The sequence below is a fragment of the Colius striatus genome, chromosome 8 (assembly GCF_028858725.1).
Source record: "Colius striatus isolate bColStr4 chromosome 8, bColStr4.1.hap1, whole genome shotgun sequence".
Classification (NCBI taxonomy): domain Eukaryota; kingdom Metazoa; phylum Chordata; class Aves; order Coliiformes; family Coliidae; genus Colius; species Colius striatus.
Window position 1 is genome coordinate 2,754,057 of NC_084766.1, and position 14,829 is coordinate 2,768,885.

Consider the following 14,829-nt stretch of genomic DNA (forward strand, 5'->3'; position numbering starts at 1 on the left):
GCACGGAAAGGCAACTCCTGCAGAACCCTTCAGGACTCTGGGACTAAACAATCCACCTATTCTTCAGGAACCACTAGCCTCTACTCTTCAAGGCTCCCGTGCTTGGCTTAGGAGCTGGTGGGAGTACTCAGTGGCTACTTTGAAGTTTGGTGCTGTAAAAGCATTTATTTGTTGATGTAACAGAGAGTTCTGCTACAACTGGCACACGCCGAGAAGACAGGTGTTAAATCTGCCTTACAAAACCCTGACAGGATTTGAAATGGCTTTGTTTTTGTTTCCCAATAGCAAAGGATCCGTGTGACTGCCCCTCCCCTCCCCTCCTTTGACCGCCTTGGTTTCAGGGAGCAGAGTTAGGTGGTGCTGCTGCTGCCATCGCCCTCCTCAGACGGGAGGCTGTTCTTGCTGTTCCTCCTCTGCAGTGCCAGCGCTATGTCCAGTTCTCTCAGCTGCTTCAGGAAGCCCCTGTTTGGCAAGATACATCGGTGTCTTGATACTTGCTCGATGGCATCCACTACGGTCATGTTCTTGTAGATCATCAGGTAAGCCAAGACCAGCGTGGCTGAGCGGCTGCGACCCATCGCGCAGTGAACCAGAACCTTGTCTGTGGAAACAGAGAGAAAGGATGCAGAGGTGACACTGGGTACTTCTGCTGTGTGTGTGTTTGTTTTGTGTGGTGCTCGTGCTCTGTTTGGTGCTTTAAATACCTTTAGCAGCGGTTTTGCAAGGCCTGTTTCTTTTACAGGTGAGGAAACCGAGCCTGGCAATCTCACTGTAGTAACCGAACGGCATCTGCATTGGAGATGAGCCATTTAATCCTAAACCAGGTACCTTGGGACTTGTTTGTGAACAAAGCTGCAGAGAAAGGGAGCTGCAGCCTTGAATGAAGTGACATAGGAAGCCCTGCTGCAGCCTAACCTGTATTTGGACATAGTGACCAAAGCACAAGGATGTGGAAGGACTTGGTTATGCCATCAGCCATCCTTCCATGAGGATAAATGGGGGGCATGAAGTGCCTTTCTCAGTCCTAGCAGCTGCAGCTAGACACAAGAGCTAAACCAACTGCAGTTTTCTTGTCATTTGTTGTTCTGACACTCCTGTCCTTCAAGATGCAGATTGCATCATGTTGTACCTAAACACTGATGAAGGGATATAAAAGTCATTAGGCATAGAAGCAGGAGGACAGAAAGAAACCATCTCTTCAGCTCTAGAAGGGCTTCTTTAGAAACCTCTGCCAGCCACCCTTACCCTGTCCCGTTGAGTGGAAGTAACATTTCACCAGCACTCATATTTTACATGGTCCTCTCCTTGCAGTGGTGGCCTGTCAGATATACTGTGAATACAGCCTCTGCTGATAGTTCTTATCTCTGAATGCAGTTTTAGCTTTGTGACATGGCTTAGTTTGGCTTTGGACTTGCAGGAGGTCCCTGGCTTCAGGTCCTAAGTGAGGATGGAAACCTTCCCTGGTTGTTGTGTCTGGGAGAGGTGGAGGAAGAGAAGAGTGAGTGGGTTCAGGTCTGATTGACAGGTTTTGAAACACTTCAAAAGATGTCAGGAAACGACTGGGAGCCCTTGAGGGGGTCTCACAAAGGGCTGAACTGCTGAAGGAGGTAGATTTGGAGCACACTCTCTAAGACCCTGCTGAGCTGCGTTGCCATAGGAGAAAAACCCAACCTTATCAGGGCCAATAATAGTTTGTCAGCTATGCCTAGTAAGAAGTGTTGGGTGCAAAGCCATGACTCCTGTCAATTAACTCCTTTGCTTCCAGGCACAAGAGGATGTCTTGGCACAAGTAGCATTGCTGTGTAATGGATGCATCAAGAACTGCCAACACTAGGGGATTAATGGTTACAGTCTGCATCCTAATCCCAGTAGATAGCCTTAGAGGCATCTTGGCAAACTTCCAGTGTCTCTGATAACTGCAAGTGCCTCTGCCTCTCCTGGAGGATGGTAATCCCCTTCTATTATTACTGCAAATATTTGAAACGGATGAAAACTCATTTGTCCAGTCTTTCATGCTTCTCTTTGGAGCTTCCCACCTGGTAAATGGGTTGCTGTTGAGGTGATAAAATACGTGATAGGACAAGGAAGGCTTTGCTGTTGCCTGGGTGGTAAGTGCAGGGGATCTTAGGAGAAAATGTGCAGGTTTATGTTAACAAAGGCAAATAGTGGCCGTGCAGTTCTCTGAAATGACCCCCTTGTTGTAGGGGAATTCTGTCCTTGCCTGTGTGTGACAGCCAGGAGGTGACCAGCCTCTCACAGCACCACGTTGGTAGCGTTCTGCAGGGTCTCGTCCCTTCTTTTCCAGTCTCTTCAGTTCTGACATGAAGGGCCGGTCTGAACCCTCTTTCCCCAAGAGGGAGTTGGCTTTTGCAGTCTTGGATTTCTGACCACTTATATGCTTCAAGACATGGCTGAATATCAAATCTCTGTGCACAGAGGCAGAGGGTTGCAGAGTGGTGACAGGTCCCTTGGCTTGGGCTTGTGTTACTTGAAAACCTGTCCAGATGCAGCACTCCCTTTCCAGAGTCGGATGGAGTGATGAATGCTGAGGTGTCTTTGCTCAAATGCCCTCTGTGTTCTTATATCTGACTCATACATTGATTCTCACAGTGCCTTTTTAATCTCTGTCTTTAGTGTATTTTTTACATCTTCCCATGAAAAGAAGATGCTGTTTCCCCTCCACATCCTGAGCAACTGAGACACCAAGGGAATGAATTGCTAAGCTTGGAGAACTTAGAAACCTCTTAATGTCTTGCTTTCAGCTTAATCAGGCCCCACTGGTGTAAGTTTTATGCTGTCCTATGGTCTGATTTGCATGGTTTGGGAAATCTTTATGCAGAGCTGAACAGTAGCATGCCTAATGGTGAACAGGTTTGAGTTTGCCTCTCAGACTTAGACTTACAACTGAGCTACTTTCACTGTTCTTAAGTCCCTCTTAAGCTTCCCCTCCCACGCTTGAACCCTGCAAACACTGCTCTGGTCAGGGAGTTTCTTCACCATCACAAGGAAATTGAAGGGGAAGACAGAATTACTGCCTTTGGATACTGACAAAACACAGTCCTAACTGCCAAGTGTTTGTCCTGTTGCAGAAAGAGGGCAGCTTCTTCAGTTGCAGGACAGCTTGGTTGAACAACATTGACCTTCAGCATCTTCCCAGCAAGAAGCATTGTATGAAGACATGGATTTGATCACTTGGCTGGCTGAAGGTCACACCCCAAACAGTGTGATACAGCCCCAATTCATTAATACATAGACTCTGGTCACAAAAGTCAAAGCTTCTGTCTTTTTATCCTTTCCCCTTCTTTGGCATGTCCTCAGTTGCAATGCAAAGTAGCAAATGAGTGTGACTGTGTTACTGGTGACAAGTATTTACACTGTGTACTGAAGCCCTGTGGTACTGCCACTGGAGACAGCTCCTTGGTTAGTTACTGCAAAATCCTGTTGAGGAGTCTGGGTGCTCTTTGTCAGTCAGGAAGATGGGTGCAGGCAGCCCTTTCATTAGGCACTTGAAACACAGATGGTTTTTTGTGCTCTAGATGTGCATCCACAACTGATGCATTGATGTTCTTGGAGGACAGCACTAGTTACTTGCCTCTGGTCTTTCCTCCTGTAGGAGTAAGACATCAGTGCATGATTTAGTCTTAACTTCTGGAGTCATCCTGTTGTTCTGTAGATGTGTACTGGAAAGCTAATGTCTTGCATTCAGTGGCTTTGTGGCCCATGCCTGTGTGCCTTCATGCACAGGAGATGTACATCCAATGTCCTTGTCCCTCATGGCAAAGGTAGGGGCTTGCTGCTCTCTGACAGTAACTTTCTTGGTCTCCATCACTGCAGATCCTGGCTGACTTGCCTAGAAAGCACATGAAGGTGGGAGGTGGTGCCCAGAGAAGTGATTGCAGTTGGTGATGCTTTCTAAAGTGCAGCTTGTCTCTTGATTTGCAAAAGTTCATGCAGCCACTCTTTGATTTGATCTGTTTCAGTGCTGGGCTGGTGCTTGATACTGTCTCAGAATTTCCTAGACTTTGATGTGGTTTTGAAACAAAAAGGTTAATGCTGCCCCCCACCCCCTGCCAGCCCCATCCTATCCTTCCCTGCCCCAAGATTTATTGGGATGCAAGGATTTTTCTAACCTTTGCTGCTTCCCTTGTGCTTGTTTCTTTACCTCAGTGCAGCAGACACAGTTCTTAGGGGAACAGGAGGGTGGTGGGAGTGAGGAAGTCTGCATTCCTTATCTCGGCTCCTCCAGTCTGATGCTGACCTCTGGCCTCCAGCCATGGCTAGACACAGATGTGTGGTAGTTATCCACTCCTTCCCAAAGGCAGTGCTTCAGACAGGCTTGTTTGAAATCCTGGTGCCTTTCTTCACAAGCAGGTAAGCTCCTGAAGCACTTTCTCCTGCTATTAGGACTTTTGATTTGTAAAACTGAACTGCTTTCAAGATTTTGCTCCAGAGCAAGGGAAGAGACTGTTGCTGTAGGACTGTACTTACTAAAAGGGTAAATTGTAAAGACCTGTCTGGCTATTGGGGGCAAACCAGGTAGTAGCTGGCTACAGCTGAGCTAAATGGCCAAGAAGGGAAGCTGACACAAGACTAGAAACTTGATATGTGACCCTCTGATGTTCAGGTCTTCGTAGGTCAGCAGCAAAGTCTTGGGCTCCTCAGCTGCTTTCTGGTGAAATACCTTGTAGAGTTGGGGTTTTTTTTTAAAGACACTTGTTGTGGGGAGGAGTAGGAGTAATACTGAAAGGCAGTGTGATGCCTAGGCTGTAGCACTTGCCATCAGTGTAAAGCTCCCTGATAGGACACGGCTGGGGGTCAGCAAATAATGAATTGCAGTAATCAAGCTGAGAAATTACAAAGGCTTTAATGAAATGTTTGTACATCTCTGCTGCCAGAGCTGTGTCAATCCCCTGCTGCTTGGAAGATGACAGATATGTTACAGCCTGAGGATAAGCTGATGGCCAGGTAGGAAAGTGGGGTTTAGATTTTGTGGGGTGCCTGTAACGCGGCTGAGGCTGGAGCTGAGGAGTGCAGGATCCTGCAGAGCACTCCTGTCCAACCACTGTTCATTAAACCTTGCTTAATAGGGTCTAATCTGAGGAAGACAGCTAACTCATAGAACCTCTGCAATGCCTGTTTGTTTCTGTGTTTATGAAGGAGTAAAAGTGCCAAAACCCCCTCTGTCAAACAGGAGCCCTTCGTGCAAGCCGTGGCGTGGGCTTGGCTACGAGGGCTTGATGAGGGGCTGGTGCTACCTGTGCAGTGAGAAAGGTCCTAGTTGCATCACTCCCCTCTCTTAAGCTGCTTCCCTGCTGCTACTTCTATATTCTCTGTTAAACTCTCTTGGAACTTCTTTCATTCCCACCAGGTTGATGTGGAACTACGCCTAGGGTTGGAGTAAGTACTGTGCTCTTTTTAACCGCTTTCAGCACCCTCCTTACTTCTTTCATCCTGGAGCGCATTGTCAATGAACTGAGAAGCTGAGTAAAAGAACTGGCTGAGCTGGAAAGTGGGGAGGTCATCTGCTTCCACTCCGTGGTACTCCACAGTCATGTCACGATAGTATTTTGGCCCCGTGTCCACGTTGCGCTGGCCGTGGGCGGCGTTGAGGATGTGTGTGAAACCCGCCTTCTCCAGGCTGTACCGGTCCAGCGCCGTCTTCCTGTCAAAACAAGAGCTGCCATGTCAGTGAAGAACTGAGCAAGCTCCCTACCCAGCGAGCCACAATGAAAAATATCCCTCACCTGGCAATCTTCTAAATGCTAATGACACCGATGATCCCTCTGCAGCTCGTAACTACCTCTCCCGGGTCTTTAGAGCACCTTAAAGAATGAATTCCTTATCCCAGCACTTAACATAGACAATACTGGCTTCTATCCATCTTGTACAAGAAGAAACTTGAGATACAGAAAGAAACAGAATGAATCATTTGAAGCCATAAAAGCAAATCAGTGGCAGAACTTGAAATAGGACCTGTGAATGCTGCTTTCCCCTTCTGCCTCATCAAATGATCTTGCACAAGCAATAAAAGAGCCAGTGATATGTGAGTACTAAGGTCATCTGAGATTCAGAAAGAAGCTCTTAGTCCCTGAAAGAAATTACTGAGGGTTTTTTTCCACAATTTATGTATTTTTTTAAACAAAAATCACCCTTTTGTGGTCACATCTGCCTGTCAGGTTTCCTCTCACTGTCATGTTAGCTTAAGCCACGGGTCTAAAGCAATAAGGACTGGATGTGGAAGTCAGATATTAGCCTGCAGTGAAAGCTCAAAGTCATATTTTTAGCCCAATATTCTAACTTATGTTTCTCCTCTTTTCCCTTAGACAAAGGAAGTCAGAGAGGAGAGGAAATCCTAGATTTCTGTGAGCCCGATACCCACTGCCAAGTGCTTGCCAGCAGCCTGAAGTCTCTCAAAGTGCAGGGTTTGTGGGCAGGCACGTAAAAACTTTCTTGCTGTTCCATTACAGAAAGCTTTTGGTTGTAGAAAGTTTTGTTCTGGAAAAACTGTCAAGTCTCATCAGTGCCTAGGGAAGCTACTGAGCTTTTTACCAGAAATACCCCATAGGCTTTATTCTGTTAATATGTTTCTCACAGAACTGCTGCTGCCATAAATGAATTAGTGCTTGATAGGAAACAGCTTTTCCCAAGCAGAGGTAGCCCTGCCCATGAAATGGGCATGGAAATGCAGCTGCTGCCACACAGGGTGCTGTGGTGAGATACCTGTTGTGTGCCATCATTCTCATGGTGACAGCTCAGAGTAGCTTCAAGATGACTCCACCTTTCCAGCCTCTGTCAGAGTCAAAATTCCCCTTTGAGCACTGAAGAACATAGTGATTAAAGCATTTATGTGGGATGTGGAAGGTCTTAGCTGTGCTCACTCTTACTTAAGCTAAGCTCATGACAATTGTCTGTTCTGATGAGGTGTTCCTCCATGGTCAAATGCCTTTCTGGATGGGAATGATAATGTCCTGGGCTTACTGGCATTTTTGTCATGACACTGTGAAGACTTTAGCAGTGAATGAAAGCTGTAGTTAGTGTGGTGGTGCTGCCTAAGCTCGGCAGACTGTGGAGGACAGAGAAGCAGCATCTTGCTGCTAGAGCTGTGACTTTCGTTCACCTCAGGTTACATAATGGTCACTCCTTCTCCTTTGTGTTCTTGTTGCAAGGATTGACATAGAAATGCTGTTATTTTCTCCCTCATTTTAGGAGACTTGTGCCTTAGGGGATTCTCTCCAGGTGCATATGCTGTGTACACTCTGCCAGCAAAGGCACTGCAGTTTTGGACTATAAGGATGGCCAGTATTAAAAACAAGGTTCAATGTCGTGGCTGAAGAGTAAAGGTGCAGTGAATAACCAGGTGATGTGCTTGAGGTAACCTTGTTTTGGTTTGGCCTCCCTGATGCTGGGATAGAGAAAAACGTGTTTTCTGCACACTAGATGTGGCAACACACCCTGATGGTTTCGGGTCAGAGATCTGTGCTCAGCTAGAAGCCCTGCAAGTGCCCTGAATAGCAAGTGGACTACAGTGTCCTTAGGGTCAGTGGAAACCCAAAGGTTTTGATAGACTGTAGATCCTACCAAAGTTTGGCTTCTGTAAGCACTGCTCAGGCTAATAAATAGCATTTGAATTAAGTAATGAAGCTGTTCTGAGCAAGGGCAATCTCAAACAGCATGTCCTGTGACGGTCATTAACATTTGACGCTTACATTCATCTGACATCCACTGTCCCTGTTTCCCTGATTAGCTCGTCAGGAGATTTGCCTTTTGACACCATGGCTACAGCTAATGCTTTTGTTTCAGATGGTCACACTTAAGTCTTGTTCAGTATCATAGGTCTTCCTTGCAGTTTTCATTTAGTAGATCTCCACCATCTGTGCTATTAGCAGTGGGTTTTCCTTTCACATGGTGCAACGGTGGTCTCCAGTGTGTGCTTTGGATGTGTTCCTGTGCAGAGGAGGTGAAGTGGCACTGGGAGGGGAAACTTCTCTGTGATTCTGTGTAGTAAGAGATGAACTGGGCATTTTGACCCCAGGCAAAAGCCCATCAGCTCTTCAGTTCAGAGCACATAAACATATGCTAGAAGTGAAGCACACCCTGAAGTCCTCCTCTCCATAGCAAAGAGTTAAGCAAAAGCTCAGTGCTTTGCTGAATCAGACCCCGCATTTACTGTAGGACAGATGGACTCATAAATATGGTTCTAAAGTTCTGAGGCAAGGGGGAGTACTTTGATATAGGAATGCCACCTAAATGGTGAAAGCTGGAGAGAAAATCACTTTCACATAAGGGTATATTGATAATAAGGGGCTCTCACCAAGAGGGACAACTGACCTGGACAAAAATGTCATCCCTTTTCAGATGGTTCCCAAAAGCCTCGTTGCATCTCCTGGACTGTGCAAGGGCAAGTAAGGGGCTTGTCCAAGGCTTTAACTGTGCCTGCTGTCAGTTGTAAAGCTAAGGTTCATAGGATCAAAAGCAAGTGCTGCAGCAAACTCTCTCTGCCTTTCCCTGGAAGCAGCAATGTAAGTAAGAAAATGCTTCCTTTCAAGTTGCCATCTCCAGTGTACCAGTTCCCTTCTCCCTCTTTTCAAACATACTGTCACAACAAGCTTTAGTCCTGGCTGCTTTCATCAGGAACAGGCCCAAACCAATGGAGCTGGAAGAGAGGGGGGAAAAAACAACTTAGAGGCACTGCAGCCTGCGCCTCCACATCAAGTATTAAGTGTGTTAAGAGCAGCTGACGAAAGGAGGAGAAGGCGGCTCAGTATGGAAGCCCGTGTGTGGCTGAAGAAAGGGGAGTCATCCTCCAGAACACCTTGCGAGAGCAACTCCTTCCACAGGTAAGTCAGCCAGCACTGGGCAAGCAGACAATGGTGTTCTGGGAGCTCTGAGTGGAGCAGAGTCTCTTTAAGCCTCCTGTGAAGGCTGAGCAACACAGACACGTTTCGGCGTAGCCCGTTAAAGCCACAGATTGACGTGACCCAGATTGGCTCAGCACGGGGAGATCTGAGGCAACACCTTACTAGGGGAGGGATCATCTCCCTCAAACTTGCCCATTTCTTAAAGGCTGAAGCGAAGCTCGGTGCAGGATGATGATTTACCAGATGGTCAGTGTCAGGAGGAAGCAATACTGACACTTTCTTAAGAAAATCTGGCAGTTGTCCCTCCTGAGATGTTGAGAACTGCCAATAATGCTGACCCAATTTCCATTGGTAACTCCAGCACTGAAGGAACCTGGGGATGGTGTAGCATTGTATCCCCCTTTTCCCTCTGCCCTGTTGCTCTGTTTCTGGGGGTTCCTCCTGTCCAGTGTGGGTTAGAGGAATTCTTAGCTATCACTGAAAATACCAAATGGGATCTTTGTAATACACGACACAAAAAGATGTAGCAGCCCCTTTTCCTCTGCCTTTAAATGATGGGTGTTCACAACCTAGGTACAGAAAATCCCTCTCAGCTTTCTGTACACAGCAGGGGCATCCAACACCTGTGGTGTAGCTGGTCAGTTCCTCATCCTGACCTCAGTCGCTCACCGAGCGTTAGGAATCGCCTGCAGCCGGGTGATGGTGTGTGGGGCAGTGTTGCTACCTTGAGAGGTTCATGGTCCAGTGTTACAGATCAGGTTTTCAGGGTTGTTAAACTGCTGTTAGAGTTGGCAGAGCTGAATCTGTGTCCTCAGAAGCGTTGCTGTGCTCTGAATCTGCATGTGCTGCTGGTTTGGTATGATTGGGACTGGTGTGGGTCCTAGGAGCTCATAATGCTGACCATTTGCTACCCTGAGTGAGTCCCATCTGTCTTCTAGATGAACACACGTTGTCTGTTTAGTCACTTGAGAAAAGCCATACTGTATTGTCTGCCTGGAGAAGGAGCTTTGGTTAAGCAGCTACTGAAAGGTTGGTTCTGTATTTTGTCACACACTCTGATTTGTAGGTTGGAGTTACTCACCTGCCCTGTCAAACCTCACCTGTGCTACCTCTCAAGGCCATAAGCCCTGGGGCTGTGCTGGGACGAGCACAGAGTGTAGGTTTCTCAAAGGGCAGCCTCAGCTCAGTTGCATATCCAGGTGTCATGGCTTAGCAAGGAGCTGCTTTTGCTTGCTTGGTTTTCATATTTAGCTTGGAAGGAGTTGGACTCCAGAAGACCTCTTTTCCTCTGGGAGTAATTGGAGAACACAGAAAGACCTGAAATTGTGATCAGGCCTTAAATCCTAATGAGAGCTAGAGGAGGGTTTAAGAGGAAAGCGAAGCCTTGGGAGGCCTTTTGGCAGGGGAAGTGTTCTTTGAAGTTCAGAAACATGGAGCTATGAGCATCATCTCAGATAATAAGGTAATTGCTGAAGAGCTGCAGGAAGAATGCTGCAGAGCTGGCAGGGATTGTCCATGTGCTTGCAGTGAAGCAGGCAGGCTGGGGATCAGCCAGTAAAACTGTCCCTGCAAGGAGTAACCTGGTGACCCACAAAGCAAGGAGCAGGGCAGAGCTGCTTTCTGTCTCTTCAGAACCCTCCTGGACGTGAGGAGGATATATGCAAGCACTAATCCTGGTAGCAGATGAATCAAACCCTTGGCAAAACATGTTTTATTCCTATCATTGGGCTGTCTCCTACAAGTTCCAGTGTCTGGTCTTTAAAAGTCCTTGGAACTTGCTGGAGGAAAATTTCAAATGGAGCTGAACACAGCATGTTATATTTTGAGGCTTTGATTATTCTGGGCCTGACAGGCTCATGGAGATTTCATTGCCTCTGGGCAACATCTGCAGCAAAGCCTTGTAACAAAAGGATTGAGTGGCCTCACAGGGCTCCTTGATAGCCTGCATTGCATTAGAAGGAAGATGTGGTTACGTAGTCAGGGTAATTAATTAGCATTTCCACAAGCAGTCACAAGTCCTGTTAACCTTGTAAATGCAGGAGGCAGGAATGAAGCACACATGCAAGGCTCTGAAGAGAAACTCTGCCTCTGTGTGTGTGTTCACTTGATTTTGTTGATGAGCCCCACTACATTCCTTTAAGATGAACCTTAATTTAGCATGGCTAAGGATGCAAATGCACCCAACATCTGCTCCTGTCTCCATGGCAGCTCTTTGGCTACCAGTGCTACAGCAAGATCTTAAAATAAAACAATGCAAACCCCCCTCCCTGCCACCCTGAAGGGGAAAGCTGTTGGGCACAAGTGAGATGTGGGGTAAGATACAGAGCTCCCTGGACCTGAACTCCTCCAAATCAAAACCTAGTTGCAGTGACAAAAGCTGCATCTTGCCTGCAGATGGGTTCTGATCTTGGGTGTTGTGCTACTGGATGCCAAGCTGACAGTAAGTCATTCAGGGAGGCCCGTTTTCTGGTGAAGTTTTACTTCTGACCTCACTTCTTTTTCCTCCTCCTTTGCTTTTCTCAGTCTCTTGTCCCAGTTGTGTGGGGGACTTGCTTGGCATTAAAGCATCGTTGCTTTTCCTCCTGACATAAGAGCAGTCCCCTGCAGAAATACCCTGCCCAGTGTAAGTGGGGGTAGCTCTGGGTGCCTCAAGAAGCTCGTTTATCTGTTCCTCTGTACTCACTGCAGGTGTGTGCTGCATTCAGAGTGGCACCTCCTGACATTTATTAAACTACAAGGTGTAATGAGCCACTGCCAGGGGAGAGAGTCAGTGTCAGGTGTCTTGGGCTGAGAGACTGACCACCCTGAGCCCTGCTGTCTTATTCAGTGCCTTTGCTCAGAGGGCAGAGCTGGAGCTTCATCACAGAGATAAGAGGGAAATTCAAATGGCTTTATTCAGAATAACTCTGATGGTGGCTGTGGGAGAAATGCCACAAGAGGCTTGTTTTTACACTCCACCTTGAGTTAGAAACGTGTAACGAGAGTGGTAGGGTGTGATGGGGAGAGAGCAACTCAACCTCGTTTTCCTTTGCTCCCAAGTCACTTGACAAGGCTCTTCCCCACAGCTTTGTCTGTCTCTAAAAGTGGGAGCCCTGGCTCTGTTGGAGCCCAGAACTCTTGTGTGTCTTTCTGCCGCCCCTGGCACCACAGCAGTAACTGGTGGGTGATACGAGGAGCCTCGTAACTTGCAAGGCTGTATATCTTTCCCTTTTTTATAAGCTGGCAACAGATGAGTTTTAGGACCTTTTAAAAAGTTATGGAGGACTTTGGAGCCAGGGAGGCTCCTGCTTGTGCCTGACAGTGATGATGTAAAATAAATGTCATGTTAGCACGGGGTGGAGAGGAAAATGGGAAGTGGACCAATAGTGCCTGAGGGGTAAGAGAAGCTCTGTTGCAGTGCTCAGGGTTTGGGGATTTTCTGATGGCACGTCTCCTGCCTCAGCAGTCGCCTCTGCCTGTCGGAATGGGCTGTTTCTGGTTCAGTCCTGTGCTCAGCAGCTAAGTCTGTTTTGTGGGTTTGGTTCTCTTCCAAATCACACTTGGTCTGATCAGTGAGACACATCTCTGCAGCTTTGCCTTCCTCAGGGTTCTGTTTGTTTTAGTCTCTTGAGCAGCTTGGAATTGCAGAGTACTCCATGTGCACGAGCACAGGCCTGGAGGTGCAGGAATGCCACTGCAGGTCCAGCTGCCTTTTCAGTCACTTGTCAAGAGCCATGTTTTAGGCTTAAACCAACCTAAGTGGTGATCCAACACATCTAGGCCGTGCTCTTCTCTCGGTGTAACCGTGGAAGGGCTTTGACTCAGAGATAATGACAAATTGCTCCTTGAAATAAGCCACTTAAAAATAGCTGCTGACTAGCTGCAGCCTCCGCGGCTGCTACGAGCGCTCCTGTTCCTCAGCCTTTAACAGCCAACCCCCCACCCTTCCCCAGAGCTCTGCTGAAGCAGCAGCAGCAGCCCACGCCGTGCCTACAGCTGAAAGGGCCAAGCTCTGGCTGCTCTGCTGAACTCTGGCACCTGGCTGTAGCTCTTTAAACCACATCATCACTGCTAAACACTGACAAACGGGGAGGAGGAGGAGGAAAGAAACACCTTGCTCTGTTGGTGAGCTGTACAGCTTGGTCACCTCCTGTGCAGAAGAGGTGCAGTGTGTGGTTACTCACTTGCTAAGTGGAAAGGTACTGTGTGCACTTACTCATCTCCAATGTAGAGGTTGGGCCAGACCTCGTTGACGTGAGTGTACTTGGGGCATCCTTTCCAGAAGAGCCGCTCCAGTTCGAATGCCCCTGGGGTGCAGTAATCCTCATCAGGATCTGCTCTGATTGCTGTGTATGCATTTTTCTTGCCAGCATTGGAACTTGCTGATGACATCTGGTCCATGGAGTAGCACTCTGGGGGCGTACAAGAAGCTGGAACGCAACCAAAAGGGAACATTAACCTGTGGAGGCACAAAGCGAGAGACTCCTGCTCTGCTGTGGGACACTGGCAGCAGCACTGGCCACGTGTGGCTGGGCTGGACGTGGCATGAGGTGGGTGTACCTGCTCTGTGGCAGACACACTCACTCCTGCACTGCTGCCTCCCCTCAGCTAGGCAAGGGATGCTGTGTTGGGAGAGCTCACCAGCAACAGGCACAAAAGGCAAAGGTTTGGTGATCACTGACGTTCGGTCTCTGCTGGGAACTTGTGGGAAAATCCACTGGTGGGGATTTTGTAGGCATAGCAGCCTGGTCCAAGGGACCTGGAGCAGCCAGGGGCATTGAGTGAGGGACACTATCATTAACTGTGCCCATTCAGGGAATGCTGTGTGTACCTCTTCTGCTCTTTCAAGACCTCAGTGCAGCCTGGCACACCACACCTCAGAGGCTTCTTGCAGGAAGGGGAGTTTGCCTTTTAGCAGCAGGACTGACTGACTGACAAATCACATCTTGGCCAGGATGGGCTCAAGGACTTCCTTCTTTTCAGGTTCACTGTTCTGGGGTTTTCTTTTAACCTAGATGCATACATGCCAAGTGGGGAGGGAGAAACACTGGTGAACACAGAGAAGGGAGCAATGGAATCATGTTATCCTGTAGGTAAAACAGGAGTGTTTGAGGAGTTTGAGTCCCTCTGCTGTGGAATCAACTGTTACAGCCCAGCTAGGTGGTCTCTCTCTTCCTCTACTTCCCACGACTGTGCCTGACTTAGGAGCTGGGCACTGACCTTTGCAAGCAGCATGAGCTCAGAGAGCAGACTTGAGCTTTCTGGTGAGTGAAGTTAAAGGCCAGAGACTAACCTGAGTCTTGACACTTCCCCCATCCATGCCTATATGAAGATACTGCCTTAAGACACAACAGGTGACTGCTGCTTGGCAAGAATATTCTTGTCTCTTGGACAGGTGGGGATTTTTGCATCCAAGTTTCTCTTGCCTAATGCTCTGCAGCTCAAGTGCCTCAGGTAGACACTGTATGTGTGAGGCTAATAGCTGAGCTCTCTGCCAGGGCAGTGCAGTCCCACACACAACTCATCTCAGGAGCGCAGCATCACGCTCTTGCAGCTGTGTTGCAGCTCCAGCAGCTGGTACAAGGCTTTCTGCATCACATGGATTTCTCTGGGCTTTTCAGATTACTTTTTATTTCAGTGTTTTGACTGCTTGTAGAAAATTTGGCAGAAGGGAGAGCTAAGGAGCAATACATCCATGTAGCCTCAGTAAAGAGGAAGAAACAAGGGAGTGATTGACAAGTGATAAGGTGTACATGAGAGCTTTTCAGTCCACATGAATAGCCCTGGCAACTCTGCAGCGCTCCCAGGCAAATCCTCGTGTCACACATCCAGGCACAGTGTTGGAGAAAGGTTGTTGTGAGGGATGTGGGTGTCGTAATGTCTCCTTGGGTGGTGTTCTGTGGACTGGCACATTTCTGAAGGCAGAGCACGTTTTGTTCTGCGAGCTGTCAGCGGGAAGCGAAACCACTCAGGCAGCTGATCTTTATGCTGC

General features: G+C 48.0%; 1 protein-coding gene across 1 annotated transcript; it reads right to left on the reverse strand.

The window, feature by feature from the left end:
• Window positions 1-350: 350 nt before the first annotated feature.
• DUSP29 (dual specificity phosphatase 29) lies at window positions 351-13,238 on the reverse strand. Its single transcript, XM_010209619.2, has 3 exons — window positions 13,054-13,238; window positions 5,442-5,662; window positions 351-601 (listed from the first exon to the last, which is right to left on the reverse strand). Exons 1-3 carry the CDS (start codon window positions 13,236-13,238, stop codon window positions 351-353), a joined length of 657 nt encoding a protein of 218 aa, XP_010207921.1.
• Window positions 13,239-14,829: the final 1,591 nt, after the last annotated feature.

Excerpts from the sequence above, each read along its gene's own strand:
- DUSP29 (XM_010209619.2), bottom strand. The coding sequence starts at position 13,238 with ATGGACCAGATGTCATCAGCAAGTTCCAATGCTGGCAAGAAAAATGCA. Across the intron at positions 5,663-13,053 it reads AACCTCTACATTGGAGATGA|GAAGACGGCGCTGGACCGGT; the intron begins GTAAGTGCACAC and ends TTGTTTTGACAG. Across the intron at positions 602-5,441 it reads TGCGCTCCAGGATGAAAGAA|ACAAGGTTCTGGTTCACTGC; the intron begins GTAAGGAGGGTG and ends CTGTTTCCACAG.